The 18,334-nt window shown below is 41.2% G+C and overlaps 1 protein-coding gene across 2 annotated transcripts in view; it reads left to right on the plus strand.

Annotated features, from left to right (window-relative positions):
* PTPN21 (protein tyrosine phosphatase non-receptor type 21) overlaps window positions 1-18,334 on the plus strand; it is a 76,268-nt gene that overhangs the window by 30,974 nt on the left and 26,960 nt on the right. For both annotated transcript variants that reach the window (XM_046008178.1, XM_046008179.1), the window contains exons 3-10: window positions 1,311-1,480; window positions 8,349-8,446; window positions 10,103-10,170; window positions 10,936-11,006; window positions 13,402-13,489; window positions 13,904-13,992; window positions 16,424-16,511; window positions 17,227-17,306. In XM_046008178.1, coding sequence (XP_045864134.1) covers window positions 1,311-1,480; window positions 8,349-8,446; window positions 10,103-10,170; window positions 10,936-11,006; window positions 13,402-13,489; window positions 13,904-13,992; window positions 16,424-16,511; window positions 17,227-17,306 — 752 coding nt within the window. The remainder of the gene's footprint in view (window positions 1-1,310; window positions 1,481-8,348; window positions 8,447-10,102; window positions 10,171-10,935; window positions 11,007-13,401; window positions 13,490-13,903; window positions 13,993-16,423; window positions 16,512-17,226; window positions 17,307-18,334) is intronic.

The following is an 18,334-nucleotide window of genomic DNA, read 5'->3' on the forward strand; positions in this document are numbered from 1 at the left end:
TCTTATTTTATTGTTGCTCTAAAGCTGTATTTTCCAATACAGTGCCACTAGAGACTTGCAGCTATTTAATTTAAGTCAATTAAAATTAAATAACATTAAATATTTAGTTCCTCAGCTGCACTTACCACATTCCAGGTGCTCAATAGCCACAGGCAGCTAGTGGCTCCTATACTGGGAGACAGAATATTTCCAACATCATAGAAAGTTCTGTTCAGCTGTGTTGCTCTAGAGTCTAGAACAAAGCAGGGAATTTTTCCAGTTGCCTTGATCTGTAAACTGATTTTGAGGTAAATATTAGCAGTGTCCTGAGGCTGTCATTTTAATGCTTAAGTGCATTAATAACCTTTTAGCTTGATCAAGCCCAGAGCTAGTATTGATTTCCCTGAACAGTTTCATTATACAGCAAGTGAATCTAAGTGCTAATATCTGGGCATTTTTTTAAACCTTCAAGTTATATCTTATTGCTCTATGTAGAACTTTTTGTGTATTTGTGTATACGTGAGAATTTAACCACCGTAAAGTTATGATTGCGTTAAATTTGTATCTAATAAACTTTTGGGGGCAAAGAAGAGTTGCAGTTGTATATATATATATACATATTTTAAAGACTTTATTTATTTATTTGACAGAGAGAGATCACAAGTAGGTAGAGAGGATGGCAGAGAGAGAGGAGGAAGCAGGCTTCCTGCTGAGCAGAGAGCCCTATGCGGGGCTCGATCCCAGTACCCTGGGATCATGACCTGAGCCGAAGGCAGAGGCTTTAACCTGCTGAGCCACCCAGGCACCCCTGTACCTATATTTCTAGAATTTACAATATTTACATGAAATAATTTATGTATAGAAGTCAAATTCAAGAGTAGTCAGAAGTTGGATTAACACTATCTGATCAGAATTCTAGATAAAACCCCAATTGTACTTATAAAATACCAATTATGATACATTTAGTATTTTGACAATTTTAAAACTAAACATTTATTCAGTATATGTTATTTTGTTGTTGTTTAAACTCTGTAAAATGGTGTAGCACCTGCTACATTCTGATGTTGAGGCCATGAATGCATTTTTCTGTGCAGAGTTCAAGGAACAGTCTGCACGAGTAGTTGACTTTTTACCTCTTTTTCCTATATGTATCTGGATATATATAGAGAGAGAAAGAGAGAGAGAGGTCTTTTCTTCGGGTTTTGGTATTATCCCTTTTTGAGAAGCAATAGGAGACTGATGTCTGTTGGTCCCAAGTCGCGGACCAGAGCAGTGAGAATAGACATTCTCTTGTACACTATGCCTCCATCAGTGACTCTCCCTCTTTCCAGATCACTTACTTCAGCCTCTGGTACCACAACAAGCAAAACCAGCGCCGGTGGGTAGATCTGGAAAAACCTCTCAAGAAGCAGCTGGATAAACACGCTGTGGAACCGACCGTCTACTTTGGAGTGGTGTTTTATGTGCCTTCAGTTTCTCAGCTGCAGCAGGAGATTACCAGGTGAGAAATACCACGCTCTCTGTTTTTAGGAAACACTCTTAGTGAGATGAAAAAAGGGACACCAAGGGACACCGAGGTTAAGGTCAGGAGATCAGACTAACCGTGGCCTCCGGCGCCCCTGTGCAGCCACATGATTACATGGCGGCCGCCGTGGTTGTCGAGGGCTTCTCTGAGCAAGAGTTTCAGTTTCACTGAAACTGGGCACAGACTGTCCATTAAAGGGGAAGATAATGTTTTTCTTCAGGCTGTGAACTCCTCTTGTAGTGCTATCCTCTTCAAATGTGTTTGTTTGTTTCTGGTCTTTGTAACACTGAGACAAGAGAGGAGATTTTAGAAAGTGTCAGAATCTGTGTTCTTTCCTCAGGGAAATGTACAGAGGGTTCTTCAAGTTCTCTGACTGCAGGCGCTGTATATTCTGTAGATAGTTGGGAGGATACAAGAAGAGGCCAGTAAGTGCACTACGAAGGGATCAAGGCAGAACGGGAAGAGCATATTAAGGAGTGGGATAGAGGAACTCAATGTTTGTTTTTTTCTTGAAGACAAAACAAAAAACACGGAATAAAATTTGGGATCCGTGAGTCTGCTTTATAAGTTCTCCCACATCCACCACTACCTTATCTTTGGAACCCTATTTAATATTACTTTTCAGCAAAGCTGGACTACTTCCAGTGCCCTGAACATGCCTCATGCCTTTTCATCTTTGATGAAAAGATGATCTTCTTTTGTATTTATGTACTGGAATCCTACCCATCCTCTGAATTTTAGTTCACAAGGCACCTCCTTCCTGAAGTTTCTGTGGTCCTTAGGCTGGAATGAGCTTTGCCTTCTCTGGACTGCCCTATAGTTTCCTTGTACTTGTGTTAAGATGGAAGTTGTTACAGTCTTTTGTTATAGTTATTTGTGTACATATGTTATCTTTTTGGATTTTAAACCTCTGTTTTCTTTAGCTTTACCTTTCGTACAGTATTTAACACAGTGCCCTGTAGATAGTGAGAACCTGGTACTGCCCTGTGTTTGTGTAATGTTCTTTTTGAGTGCTGAGTTTGCCAGTTAATTATTGGAAGAAGATAGAAAACCATAGAAGCAAGAATCAGGTAGTAGGGATAAATAAGCACTGACTATAAAACTGAGCTGGGATAAAAATATTGATGAGAGAAGTAGAACCAAGGAGGAAAAATAACAACTGATCATTGACTCATTTATTTAAACATTCATTGAGTATATAATATGGTGTGATGTAAGAACCAGCTTCCTTACCTGGGAGATGAATGTACAAGTGAATAGGCTTTAATCCTACCCTGGAGGAGTTACTCAGAGTCCGGTGAAACTGACAGCCCACGGAGAGAAACAATTACCGTTTATTATGATGATAAATGCTTTAATTAATGCTAGATTCCTAGGGGTGGGGCAGGTGGGGGAACAAGAACTTCAGGAGGAATTTTCTAGTTAGAGGGATTAGCTTGTGCAGAGTAGGGGAGAGAATGAAAGTCACAGATGTTTTCCAGAAATTTCAGATATTACCTGGAGCAGGGAGAGGAGATTTGAAAACTAGGAATGTCCTAGTCATGGTACAATGGGGAAAGACATTTTTGAATTTTAATGGAATGGAAAGATGACATTTGTATTTTACCAATGTCACCCACCATGGAAGGCAAGAGCTGGCAAGACTATATAGTTTGGAGACCAGTTAGGTAGTTACATGCCGTAAACTAGACATTAGTCTAGAATGTGGGCCTGAACAAAGGCATTAGCTATAGGAAGGAGAGGGAGAGCGGGCCTGGTAGATTCAGTCAGTAGGAGTGCGACTCAATGAGGTGGCAGAGAACCTGTTAGAGAAGTTGTTGATGAAGTTTGGCTGCATGTAACAAACCCCTAAATATCTTTCATTTCTTAAAGGAAGTCCCGAGGTCAGCCATGCCGAGCTTATACTGCTCCACAAAGCCTTGAGGGACTCATGTTCTTTCTTACTGTTCTACCCCACTCAGCATGTTTTTTCCATTCACTATGGAATCTCATTGTCAAAGAATTCTAGAGAAGGTCTAGCTATCACATTCGTACTCCAGGCAGCAAAAGGATAAAATGGGTTCCACTCTCAGCTAAGTCACGGTCCTTTAAGAGGCCTTTCTCAGTTCCTCAGTCACACTAGCCCCATTTTAATACTCAGTAGCCACATGTGGCTGATGGCTCCCGTATTGGACAGGACAGATAGACATAACTTTTATCACTGCAGGAAGTTCTGTTAGACTACACTGCCCTGAACCTAACAGTTCACAGGAAAAATCAGAGACCAGATGAACTTGTTAAATAATCCTACAAGAGTGCAATCAGACAAATCCAGAATGTAGGGAATTCTACATGACCCATTGCACCATTTTGAATACAAATGACATGAAAATAAAGAGGAGGAATTTTTCTTTTCAAAATTGAGAGAACTGTCAATCAAATGTGGCCTGTGGAAATTTATTTTTTTTAAAGATTTTATTTATTTATTTGAGAGAGAGACAGAGTGAGAGAGCATGAGAGGGGAGGTCAGAGGGAGAAGCAGACTCCCCGTGGAGCTAGGAGCCTAATGTGGGACTCGATCCCAGGACTCTGGGATCATGACCTGACCAAAGGCAGTCGCCCAACCACCTGAGCCACCCAGGTGCCCTGGAACTTGTTTAGATACTGATTTTTTTTTTTTAACTGTAAAAATATATTTTTGAGGGGCGTCTGGCTGGCTGATCCAGTAGAGCATGTATGTGACTCTTGACCTCAGAGTTACAAGTTCAAGCTCCATGTTGGGTATAGAGATTACTTAAAAATAAAATATTTTAAAAAATACATTTTTGAGGCAACACAACAATTGCATATGGACCAGGTACTGGGTAACTTTAGGACATTGTTGCCCATTTTATTGGGTATGTTTTTTTTTTAAGATTTTTATTTATTCATTTGACAGACAGAGATCACAAGTAGGCAGAGAGGTAGGCAGAGAGAGAGAGAGGGAAGCAGGCTCCCTGCTGAGCAGAGAGCCCGATGTGGGACTGGATCCCAGGACCCTGAGATCATGACCTGAGCCGAAAGCAGCAACTTAACCAACACTGAGCCACCCAGGCGCCCCTTTATTGGGTATGTTAAAAACGTCTGTGTGTGTGTGTATGTGTGTGTTCTTTTTTAAAGCTTACCTTTTATGGATATATACTGAAATATTTGTAAGTACTGTGCTGTGATATCTGGGACTTGACCTAAAACACTTGGGTGGGGAAGGGGAGATGGTGGAAGAACAGGGCATGGGTCAAGTTGATGTTTGAGGCTGTGTGATAAGGATGTGTCGGTTCACTGGACTTGTTCTCTCTATATCTGTTTCAAAAATTCCATAATAAAACTTAAAATATAAAAATGCCAATACCTCCACATTAGCCTTCTAATACCAGCCTAAGAAAAACAAGTGAAGGAAAAAGACAACATTTCTATATATATTATTTGAAATTTCTGTTGGGGAGAATGGGGCAACCTAATTTATTATAATTACTCAATGTAATATTTCTTGTGCAAAAATATTTTGTATTAGAAAGTTGATAATTTGGTAAGATTTAGATAAAACATCTATTTAGTTTTAATCAGCATTTGACTTTGGGCAAATTTATGGAATGCTTGTTTAGAATTAAGATGTGCAGTTTCTTGAATTCAGAACTGGTTGTAAGGAATAAAAGTTTGCATGTTACATTTTATTGCTGCATTGTATTTTAATTCTTTTTGTAATAAACATTGAAAAAATATATTTGTAAACCATCCTTAGTCTCACCAATATATTATCATTTTAACAGAAAGTGTTCACAGAAACTGATAATACCTTTGAAGTGAAATTTCTTGGCCCTTTCATGTAAATACTTAAATATATACATACCTGTATGCATATACACATACATGTATAGAACATATATAGAGATGTATATGCATATCCATGTTATATACATACACCCTGCTTGCTTCCATTAAAGGATTTTGGGGACAATACAATGAGATAATAATAAAAGCAACCACTTCCCTTTCTTACTCTATATCAGGCATTGTTCTAAGCCCTTTATATTTAATCATTCACTTAATCCTCACAAGTCCTACAAAGTAGATATTATTGTCCAGTTTGTAGTTGAAGAAACCAAGACACAGAAAGGCTAAATATTTTGCCCAGGGTTACACTGCCAATATGGAGCTGAGATTTAATTTAATTTAATTTTATTTTTTAAGTTTTTTTATTTATTTACTTGATAGAGATCACAGGCAGGCAGAGAGAGAGGGGGAAGCAGGCTCCCCGCTGAGCAGAGGGCCCGATGTAGGGCTCGATCCCAGGACCCTGGGATCATGACCTGAACTGAAGGCAGAGGCTTTAACCCACTGAGCCAAACCCCCTGGAGCTGGGATTTTAAACTCAAGCAGGCTGCCTTCTGACTCCTTGCTTTCAAGCATTGTATTCATATGGACTCTGGGATAAAAAAACTAAAGAGATGTGATAAAAATACTAGAAAAGTCCTTAACTGGAGATTTGTGACAGTCAAAGACATGCACTTTGAGGCCGTCCTGACCTGGATTCAAACTGCAGCTCAGGCTACCTTTGTGGATGTGAGCATATCCCTTCACGTCTGAGCTTCGGCACCTCATCCGTACACATAGCGGCCATTATACGGTAGAGCTGGTGGTTAAGAGGGTAGTGAGAGGGGAAGCAGTGTGCTTATGCCTGGGTCCTAACTCCGAGCTTCATGGCAGTCAAGGCAAAAGAAGGAATATTCTGAGTCCCATCATCCTTTATCTGATAAAAAGCATATCAGTTTGCAAACATGACAGATTTTCTTTTTTTTATTATTTTTTAAAAAATTAACATATAATGTATTATTTGCCTCAGGCTTACATGTCTGTGAATCATCAGTCTTATATACTTCACAGCACTCATCATAGCACATACCCTCCCCAATGTCCATCACCTAGCTACCCCATCCCTTAACCCCCACACCCCCAGCAACTCTCAGTTTGTTTCCTGAGATTAAGAGTCTGTTATGGTTTGAACATGACAGATTTTCTTGGTGTATCACTTAAAAGGAAATTTTCAGGTGGGATTTTATATAAAAGACATTGAACCAGCAATGAACATTTGAGAGCAAATGGAATCAACTCTTATAATAAAAAAATTGTGATACAAGGCAAAAAAAACAAAACAACAACAAAAACCCACACCAAAAAACAGCACATGTCCGTGGGAGACTAAGTTAATTTGGTCCAGGTATGTTGCTTCCCAGTGATGTGGTTTAAGGAAAGAACCTGGAGTATTTAGAGTGGTGTATGTGGATGACATGTTCAAGAGATAGACTTCTCTCAGTACAAACTTCTTTAAATAGGCTTCTGAAAGGAGCTGCTTTGTAGAAGGTGCGAAGTTTTCTTCTTTGACAAGATCCCAAAGCTATCAGCATTCTGCTTCTCTGTTGAGGGAAATGGATCTATTCTGCTACTAGCAGGCAGAAGGGGATAAGCTGGATCTATATTCTTATCTGAATGGATGGTGTTTTGGTGGTTTTTGGTAACAAAGAATGGAGACCTCTGAGCTAGCTAAAATAAAAGAAGATGATATTGGGAAACCTATGAAATGATGAAAGGGGAATTCCAGTACGAACAGCAACTAGGTTGTTCTTCACAGATGCCAAATCTGGGAGACATCCTGGATTCAAGATGGCCCTATTGACTGTACAGGCAGAGCATTGGTGGATCTTCACCCACCATTATACCCCAGCATCTAGAACAACACTGGATGTGCAGGAGGCCCAAGGAATTACCGGTTAAATGAGTTCATAAAAGGAAGGCAGCATAAGTCACTGTAGAACTTTGTCAGAATAGAGTTGTGATACAGATGAAACACTGCTGACCCTGCGAAGGGGTGACCACACCCCTCTTTTACTGGTGATCATTTAAAGCCACAAGTCATGAATTGCCCAAGTTCATTCAACATGCTATGGGGAGCTGGAATTTCGCTAGATCTGCTTGACTAAAGCTTGTGCTGGTAATTTGTGTCCTAGAGGTTGAAAGTGTAAACAGAAGTAAACCCACATTACAGGAATATTAAGAAAGCATCATAGCAACTGTTGTTTTGGAGAGTTCATCAAAAAGTATTTTAATAAGAACCTGGTCTGAAATATCAGGAAGCATTTTCTCTTGGTTTTACTATCTAGGGCTAGGGAACCTCTCTCAGAACAAGTAATTTCTATCAGAGTCTTGTATTACTGGGTTACTAGTTAGAGTTTTTTTTTTTTTTAAAGATTTTATTTATTTATTTGACAGAGAGAGAGATCACAAGTAGGCAGAGAGGCAGGCAGAGAGAGGGGGGAAGCAGGCTCCCCGCTGAGCAGAGAGCCCCATGCGGGACTCGATCCCAGGACCCTGGGATCATGACCTGAGCCGAAGGCAGAGGCTTTAACCCACTGAGCCACCCAGGCGCCCCTAGTTAGAGTTTTTAAAGTAAAGATTGGCCATGGATTGTCTGTGTCTCCAACTAAACAGAACAAAATGTAGGAACTGTCTTACAGGGCATTAGAAAGGTGACCAGTTGTCTTCTAGGTGGTTGTAGCTATAACTACAGTTAAGCATAAGGGACTCAACAAATTGATTACATTGTGTGTGTGTGTGTGTGTGTGTGTGTGTGTGTGTGTGCCCACGTTCATGCCCGTGTATGTGTGTGTAGGTATAGATATGGTCAGCGGCATTCTTGCCATTTTTTGAGACCATCTGGGGTTAAGGTTTTCTTTGACTAGTTTATGCTCCTCTACCAAATTACTGTAAAATGCATTGCATCTCCACTGGAGGTAATATTGATACTGACTTTTTAAAATTGACTTTTTTGTAGGTATCAGTATTATCTGCAGCTGAAGAAAGATATCTTGGAAGGAAACATTCCTTGTACATTAGAACAAGCAATTCAACTAGCAGGCTTGGCTGTTCAAGGTAAATAATGACAGTTGATGATGTAATACATATATCAGATTAAGATGTGTGTTATAACCAGGGTGCCTGGCTGCCTTAGTCAGTGGAGCATGGGAATCTTGATCTCAGAGCTGCAAGTTAAAGCCCCATGTTGGGTGTGGACATTACTTTAAAAAAAAAAAAAAAAGATCTTTAAAAAAAGAAATGTGTGTTGGGGCACCTGGGTGGCTCAGTCCATTAAGCATCTGCTTTCATCTCTGATCATGATCCTGGAGTCCTGGGAGATGAGGCCCCTCATCTGGCTCCATGCTCAGCAGGAAGTCTGCTTCTCCCTCTCCCTGTGCCCCACCCAACCACTCATGCACTCTTGAGTGCTCTCTTTCCCCCTTGCTCTCTCTCTCAAATGGATAAATAAAATCTTTTTAAAAATGTGTGTTATAACAAAAACAGCAAGGGATTCTTAAAGTTACTGACTTCCTATAGTAGTGTTTATGTATTGGTGAAATTAGTTTTCTTGCAGGAAAAAAATGAATTTAAGTTACTTCTGTGAAATAAGAGACTTTGGAAGGTTAAGCCTGGTAGCATATATCAACAGAGCAAACAGACCAAGATTAAAGAAAACACACACACACACACACACACACACACACACAGTTCAAGGACTTGATCTATAGCTAACTAGTATTTTAGGAAGAAAGGTCAAACAATGAGGTTGATAAAGTCATGTTTACTTATACTTTTTTTTCTTTAAAGATTTGTTTATTAATTTTTGCTGAGAGAGGGGTGGGGAGGGGCAGAGGGAGAGAATCCTCAAGCAGACTCCCTGCTGAGTGAGGAGCCTGATGCAGGCTCAATCCTAGGGCTCTGAGATCATTACCTGAGCTGAGATCAACAGGTGCTTAATTCACTGAGCCACCCAGGGGCCCTTCTGTTCACTTATACTCTAAGCGTACATCATTTATTGGGTTTCTTATGCACTTGTCCTGGATTATAGAGCATTGTCCATCATAATAGATAAAGTTTTGCATTTCACAAATAATTTTGAATTATTTGTTTGGTTCTGTTATTTTTCATGTCTAGTCAATATGTATTTACATGTATGTATATACTTTGGGAAGACTTATGATGGGGCATTATTTCAAATGATAACTGGCATTCAATCTTGGAAATTGAAACTTAATCAGAATAATCATTGGCTTTAAGAGTTTTTCATAAGATCTTTGCTGAACTATCTTTTTTATTGGACAACGAACAATCTCTAAATAAATACACCTGCTATAGCATCTTGAAGTGATCTGATTCCATTCCCTAGAGGTGATCACTGCTATGAACAGTTTGGTTTCTTCCTGACATCTTCCTGTGCATAAGTAAGCACATGTGATTATAGGGCAGGTTTTGTTTCTTTGTTAATTATCAGAAATGAGATCATAATATGTACAGTTTGTAACTTATTTTTTCATTTTATTAGTAGGCATTTTTCCAAGTCAAGACACAGGAATCTACCTAATTAATATTTTTAAAAAGACTTTATTAAATACACACTTTATATAGCTGTAAGGCACATTTGACCTCTAAATCATAAGCATACGATCTATATACTGCATATTGAATTTAGTTGTGCATGTTTTCCTGTGCAAATTAAATGTAATTGACATGAATATTTGTCATTTTGTATAGCTGATTTTGGTGACTTTGATCAGTATGAATCCCAGGACTTTCTTCAGAAATTCGCCTTGTTTCCTGTGGTAAGAACTTCTTTTGACGCTGGGGTTTTTATAGTTTATTTCCATATCCTTAATAACCCCTGAAATGAAGTCCGTATGGTAGACTGGCTAGGCTGGAATAGGGCTAAAACAGTTGCCTCTTAAAACAACTCAAGTGTAAATGCTTCCCTTGTAGTCACCAGTCTTTGTAAACCCACAGAGAGGGAAGGGTGTGCAGTCCCTGGGCTGCAGCCAGAGAGATTTGTTTTGTGTTTGGGTGTGAGTCTAAGAGAGAGATTTCCATCCACCTTCTGAGGAACCACACAGAGGTTTTGCTTTTACCTGAAGGCTCAAGACCTCACAGTTCTGTGGCAATGAGTGTGGCTTCTCAGTAGCGGTGTAAAAAGTAGACGGCAAGAAGACAGCGCTGTAGAGGGATGTGACCGACAGGAGAACCACATTGGAACAACCAAGGGAGGTGGCACGATGCTCTTCTGAGCATCCACACAGCCAGCCAGGGAGTGCCCAGGCTGTGCGGGGCTCAGAACAGGCTGATGGGTATTACTAGGCTGCAAGAACACAGCTGGAACTTCTCCGGGAGGAACTGAGAGGGCACGGCGGGCAGGGCTTGTGTCTGGCTCCTGAGCAGAAGCTGCTTCTCTCCTTAGCAAGATCATGACCACTGGCTTCAGCAAACCCCCCACAGATCGATACTAGTCCGAATGTTGCCCCAGAGCAAGGAGAGCCACTAACAGTCACCGGCTTGTTCACATACTTCGCATACTTACGGCTGTGTGTTCTCTTCAGGGGTGGTTACAAGATGAAAAAGTATTGGAAGAAGCAACCCAAAAAGTGGCCTTACTGCATCAGAAATACAGGTAACACTAAGAAATAAGAAATGGCGAGAGTCCGGAAGCAAAGCCGGGCTGACTGTGAACTCGGTGTTGGCACAGGGACTCTTGGCGCTTTACCACTGCTGCCGCCGGGACTGCGATGGGGTGGGGGGCGCAGGGGGCTGCTCCGAGCACGTCCGGGTATCAGCTCACTTAGTAGAGGGGTTTACCGGCGAGGATGCGGGGAGAAGTGGAAGCTGTAGTCTGCTTCACTCCCTGTGGTAAAGGGCTTGGTGGTAACGTAGTCTGTGTGGGTTAGTGCAAGATCAGGGAGACTTGTTTCCTTTGATGGTGCAGCACCCATAGGGTCTGTCTCCCCTGCTCCCCACTGCGTCATTCTCCCCCCAGCCACACACCTTTGGAAGCTGTTTATTGTCTTCTCTGGAGTCTGTGCGGAGAGCTGTGGCGCTCTGACACTGTGCTGGTTGTGTCAGAGTGCTTATCGCCCTGACCTGTGCTTCTGGGTCGGTAAGGACTTTCTTTGGTAATGCATCTGGGTGTGTCGTCTGTGAGAAAAAGCCTCCCCCCAGAGAATGCTAGTCTTCGTCTAAACCAGGTGCCACACAGTGCCAGGTACTCCAGATGTCATTACATTCCTATAACCACTCTTTAGGTAAATGATACTCTCTTCTTACAGATTGGAGAAACCAAGCTCAAGAAGACTAAATCACTTGCCCACAGTTACCTGGGGTAGAGATGGGATTTGAACCCAAGTCTATCTGATTATATCCTATTGTTTATCCCCTCGCATTAAAAATAACCTCTGGATGGGGCGCCTGGGTGGCTCAGTGGGTTAAAGCCTCTGCCTTCTGCTCAGGTCATGATCCCAGGATCCAGGGATCAAGCCCCACATCAGGCTCTCTGCTCGGCAGGAAGCCTGCTTCTGTCTCTCTCTTTCTCTCTCTCTGCCTCTCTGCCTACTTGTGATCTCTGTCAAATAAATAAATTAAATCTTAAAAAAAAAAATAACCTTTGGTCTTTAGTCTCTCCCCACTCAAATCCATATAGTTGCTCACTAAAGATTAATCTTAAAATATCACTTTATTTTCATCTCCCTTCCTTTCCTTCCCAAGTGTTCATGACTCTTCTCTGGCTTTCCACTAGCCTGAGTTCATTAGCGCTGCAATTAAAGGCTTTCCCCAATTTGGTCACATCCCGCCTTTCCAGCTTCACCTTTTGCTGTCCCAAATGAGCCTTTTTTTTTTTCTCACTAGTATAATCGATCCTTCAGGCACGCATCACCCTATCTCTTGTTACTTGCATGCACTCATTCGTGCATCTTTTTAAAAAGGAAGTTTAGGAGGTGCCTGGATGGCTCAGTCACTTAAGCGACTATCTTTAGTGCTCATGTTGTGATCCTAGGGTCCTGGGATTGAACCCTGAGCAGGGAGCCTGCTTCTGCCCCTCTCCCCTGCTCATACACAGACTCTGTCTGTCTGAAATAAATAAATAAAATCTTAAAAAAAAATAAAAAGATAGCTTAGTACTATTACTCTGTATGAGGCTGGATGCTGTGGCATGAGGATAAATAGGATAAATAGAATTCCCTGCCATCATAGAATGTATTCCCTGCTTTGGAGTCCAAGAGGTAGGTAGGAAGACCGACCAGGATAGTAATTATAAACTAACAATGTGATATGAGTGCAGTGGGGGAGGTGTGCATAGAATGTGCTGGGTCTGCACCGAGCAGGGGCATCTGACTTAGACTCAGGGCAATCACAGGAGCTGACAGAGGAGTGATACATAGGTCAATTCTTACAAGATAATTAGGGATTGATCAGGGGCACGGGTGAGTGACAGGTGTGCTGGAAAGAGGGATGCGTGTGTGCAGAGGTCAGGAGGCATGAGGGAGCACCGTGGCTTGGTTGAGGTGTGGGCTGCCTTGTGGACGTGGAGGAGCAGCAGAGAATGAGGCCCGGAAGGCGAGTCTCCATGTAGTTGAGCCCCACGTGGCCTTCCTACCCATCCTTGTCATTTATAGTCTTCTAACCCTCATTTCCTGGATCAGTCCTTTGGCATTTAGCACATGAGGCTTAGTATTGCCTAATATTTTGGGTAATGAGCAGTTACTAAATGGTTTAGAATGAATTCCAGCTTTCAGTGAAGATTTTTGCGGAGTTTTATTCCCCGTGTCCTCCTTGCCTGCCTGAAGTACAGGGAGAGGATCTTTATGACTAACCCTTCGCAGGCAGCACTGTGCTGTGCACGTAGTTGGTTTTCAGTCGATGTTGTTGGGTCGGTATAACGAATTTCAGATGCTTAAAACCCAAAATGTTTGTGGAGGTCTAATGCAAAATTGGTATGTAGCCTTTTAGAATTGCCTTTTGTTCTTTTTTCCATTTTTGGTTTGGTGATCGATCTCACATCTTTTGGGTTGCAGAAGGCTCACCGCTCCTGATGCGGAAATGCTGTACATGCAGGAGGTAGAGAGAATGGACGGCTACGGGGAAGAGAGCTACCCCGCCAAGGTGAGCATAGCCCGAAGGCCGGGGCCTCTCCAGATTAATGTTGAGAGCTCTGAGAGGATAGTGGGGAGGCCCAGGGGACACCCTGCCGTGCAGAGGCCAGAGATGTGCAGAAGCCTTCAAACTTGAAAGCGAGATCCTGCGACCAAAATGTCGCAGTGAAACACATTCCTGTTCAGCAGTTTGTTCTTTGAAATGCTCTTGAAGTCGAGTTCCTGAAGGAGCCCAGTGCTTCCTATTTTCATACCTATTGACAAGGTGATGACTTGACTCCTTTCAGACTTCAGACTTTGCCCTCCATTGTAGGTCTTCTGAGCATCTTCTGTCTGGGAAACCAGCCCAGGGAGCTGGGCATGGTTGTCTCAGCTGTCCTGTGCCTGCTGCCGGACTGCTGCTTTCTGTGCTTTCTCCTTCCAGGATAGCCAAGGCAGTGACATATGCATTGGAGCGTGTCTTGAAGGGATCTTTGTGAAACACAAGAACGGAAGGCCTCCTGTCGTATTTAGGTACTTTTCTTATGCGCACTGTGGGTGGCTCCTCCTGGTGACACTTTTTAGTACCTCAACTAGTAATGGCCCACAAATCTCTCCCAGAGTCTCACTAGGAAATGGAAATGTGCCCTTCCTAGAATAAAATAACCCCCGACTACAGTGAGCAGTGGCTCTTTCATGAGCCACTTTCTTTAAAATCAACTGTGTGGAAAACAATGCTTGTAATGATGGCCTGCTTATGAAGTGCTTAAAGGTGTCTGACCCTTTTCTTGCCATATGGAGGCCATTCTTTGTTTTGATGTGAGTTTTTAATTCCAGCTCCAGCTTTTAGGACTGTCTCTTTGTGGAAATCTGGGCCTTTTTCTGACTCCAGTTATGTACCGAAATTCCTTAAATACCAACTTCTAAGCAAATTTCTTTTCTTTCTTTCTTTTTTTTTTTTGGTTAAGCTAAGTTCAAATACTTTTGTATAATGTTCATTTTTTTCCCCTGATTGTAAAAATGTGATACTAGTCATTTGTGGAAATCTTAGAATGTATGTAGTGAGAAAGAAGAAAAGGAGGATCTATGGAAATATGCCAATAGTGGCTGACCCCAAAAATGAAATTTCAGGAGGTTTAAATTTCTGGGTTCCAAATTATATCTTAAAGATAGCAAATTGGATCATGTTACTCAGTCCCTCCTTTTTCATTCCTTAAAGTCCATACTGTAGAAGATCCAAAGTGTCATTTCACAGAAATAGTTCCAATTTTACTCTGAGAGCCTATTTACTTTGATTCTATTCCTGATGAAAAATTAAAAGTTTATATATTTTTGTAGAGCAGTAAAACATTATACCCCTTTTGGTTCTGAGTTCCTTTGTACTTAACCATTTACTGAGTGCTTGTGCTGAGTGCTCTCTGTGTGTTTCCTCATGTGGTCTTCACAACTCTGAGCAGAGGATACTACTGCCCTTTTCCACATGGGATAATTGAGACTTGGAAAATTTGCTTCAGGTCACCCAGTTACTAACTGGCATGACCAAGAACTCCAGTTTTCCACTTCGGGTGGCTCTTAACCACTGTATTAAATGGCTTCTTTTATGAAAAGGAACTTAATTCCCCACAACTCAAGCCCTCTAAAAACCATCCTGACTATTTCTTCTTGAGAACTGGTTTTTCCTTTGAAGATTTTTTTTTTCCTAAGCTGACATTTTTTATTTCTTTTGCTTTACTGCTGGCTTTGGGGCTCCGAGTTCTCCGTAGGGATTATGACCATGGAGAGTGTACCTGGCTTGAGGAGCAGACACCTGGTCCTAGACCATATTGCCCTGGGTCAGACAATACTCCTCATTTAAGTCTTCCCAGCTTGTGACAAGGTCCAGAGAAGGATCTGGACTATACCAGATTGGGCAGGACTAATGGCCACTTGGAAACTGAAGCCAATCAGCCAGCTTCTATCTCACTGGATAGGAGTTTTAAAAATTGCCTTCTTCAGTGTGATGCCAAAAACCTTTAGGTTTAACAATTAAACATTGAGGGGCACCTGGCTGGTTCAGTTGGTAGAACATGCGACTTGTGATCTCGGGTTGTAAGCTTGAGTCCCATGTTGGATGTAGATATTACTTTCAAATAAAATCTTTAAAAAACCTACAACGAACATTGGATCACTGCAAATTAATTTTCTTTTTTTAGATAAATTTAAAAGAAATCCAATGTAATGGAGAAGGATAAAGAAGAGTAAATTTTTTCTTTCAGACACATTTTTTCCCTTTCGTAAAATTATATAGTTATGTAATAAAATATTGACATATAAAATCTAAATGTCAAATACAGTTAAAAAATATAAGACAGGAGTTTGAATCCCAGTGAACTCATCCAGAGTAGTTCATGCTTCGGGTTCTTGGCATTTGAACTTACTCTTCACCTTCAAGCTTTTCGGAGCCCGGTCCTCCACCTTTGTGCCTCACTTTTGCCTTGTAGACCTGCAGAACTTAATGATGGTTGCTTGCCTCTTTCTTCTCTCTCACCCACCCTCCAACTGTGTCCGTTTGAGGGAAGCCCTGTACTGTACCTCACTGATCTTAGTATCCTGGGGACTTAACACAGTTTCTGGCATTGCTAATAATGGGTGCCCTTGAAGATGTTTGTTGAATGAATGAAGGAGGCATTGACAACCAGCTAAGATAGGGATCTTTGATCCAACTAATCTGGTAAATGAGGATAAAGGGATCTTACATTTTTAAGTACTCTTTGCCTTTACTTAGTCTACAAAAAGTGTATTTACTTTTTCAACTAGCTATTGTCACTTCAGTGAGAAGATGCATGTTAGCTGATGTAAACAACTGTTTTCTTTCTAAAATCATTAACAAATGTTAGCTTGACAACCTTAAGCTCAAGAAGGAAAATCATATATTCCGTCTTCCAGATAGAACTCACGTTGCTGTTTTCAATTTGTTGTTCTTTAGGTGGCATGATATTGCTAACATGTCCCACAATAAGTCCTTCTTTGCATTAGAGCTGGCCAATAAAGAGGAGACCATCCAGTTTCAAACTGTGAGTAAACATTAGGAATCTATGTGGAATGTTTTTCCTAAAAGTTAACAAGTTAGCATTTCTGTGTGTGTGTTGGGGGAGGGAGGTGACATTAAAATTGTAATACTTAATACTTACATAAAATGTAAAATTTTATAGCATTTTGCTTAATAGCCCTTGGCAAAAAGTAGTTGCTTAGTAAATACTGTTGAATGAATGAGTCCTTGGATAAATACTATCTGGTATGATGATTTTTAAATTAAAACTAAGAGACTAAATAGAGAAAGTAAGCACTAATACCTTAATTTCCTTTGCTAAGCGAAGGGGTCTGTAGAAATACTATTTCACAGTTACTCAGTTTTGCTCTCTTGAGAAGGCGGTATTAAGTCACTGACTCAAATATCTTGTTTCAAATTGTCTTTGCCTATCTTTGTCAAAATAAAAGTCGATTATTTTCATAATTTTAAAATTTCGACATTACTTTGAAACAGTTCCACAGAGGAGTCAAACCTTAGAATGGTGTTCTTTGTTTTTGTTTTTGTTTTCGGTCTTCTTAATTTAAATTCCAAGTATGGCATTCGTATGATAGACGCAGCATTGGAAAATGAAAGAATCACAGTGTGTTAAAAGTGACTTTGATATACTATATCCCGCAATTATGTCTTGTCCTTAGACAAACTCTGCATCGAGTCGTAAATGTGTTCTCGTTTACTTTGTGCAATATTTCCTTTGCTAGGAAGACATGGAAACCGCCAAGTACGTGTGGAGACTCTGTGTTGCACGACACAAATTCTACAGACTGAATCAGTGCAGCCTGTGAGTAGAGTCTTTTCGTGGAAATGGTAGGAAATAAGGAGGTTAGGCATTTTTATCTCAAGCTTATGGTATCCTCTCGAAAAGCAAATTTTGTAGAAAAGAACAGTTTTATGACATTACTAACACAAACTTTGCTTTTTCCTGTTAAAATAGTTCTCAAAAACATATTCGTTTTACCTTCAGAATACCTTCTGTATAACAAGAGATACATGCCTCTAAGATCTTCACCTGTTTACTAACATCACTAATCCTTGAAAGTTAAAAAGAATGCTCTTTTTTTTTAATTGGGATTTTGAGTAATTAGAGATTATTCAGTTTGTCTAGCTGTTTGCAGAATTTATACCTTTTCTTCCTAATATACATTGTTCTTGGTCCCCATGGGTTTTCCCCTTTGGGATCGTTCCCATCAGCATGCAGTCGTGCTGTACTAAGTCGCCCACTAAAAACACTGTCCTTCATTCCACGTGCCTTCGAGCCACGGCTGCATAGCTCTGCTCTCCTGTAGGGCACATTTCTGCATAGGGGTCGTTTGCGTATGTTTACTTTTTTCCTTCCTCCCACCTTGCTTCCCCTAGCTGCCACACACTGACACTGCTTGTCACAGTGACAGTGGCCTTCATCCTGTGGTCCTTTCAGCACTTAACCCCTGGCCACCCCTTCCTTCCTGCACCCTGCTCCTCGTTGGCCGCCAGGACCCCACCTCTCTTGCTTTTCCTCTTTCTAGGCTGTTTCTTCTCAGCTTTGCTGGTTTAATCCTCAGACCTCTTCCACGCCCTCCTCGTTCCCATTGTACCAGGCTTACAAGTAGTGTGCATCTGGTTTTATTTCTAGCTCAGTCTTCTCCCTGAGCACAGCTGACTGCCTGTTGACAGTCTCCACTTGGGGACCTAAGAGGCATCTCAGGCGTGTCTAAACCCAAACTTGATGTCCTCTTCCTCTTCCTGGCCCCAAATCTGCTTCTTCCCTTTCCCATTCCATAAATGGCAGCACTCCATATTCACTCCATTAAGTAGGTCCCAAACCTATTT

This window comes from Meles meles, chromosome 6 (genome assembly GCF_922984935.1).
Source record: "Meles meles chromosome 6, mMelMel3.1 paternal haplotype, whole genome shotgun sequence".
NCBI classification, from domain to species: Eukaryota; Metazoa; Chordata; class Mammalia; order Carnivora; family Mustelidae; genus Meles; species Meles meles.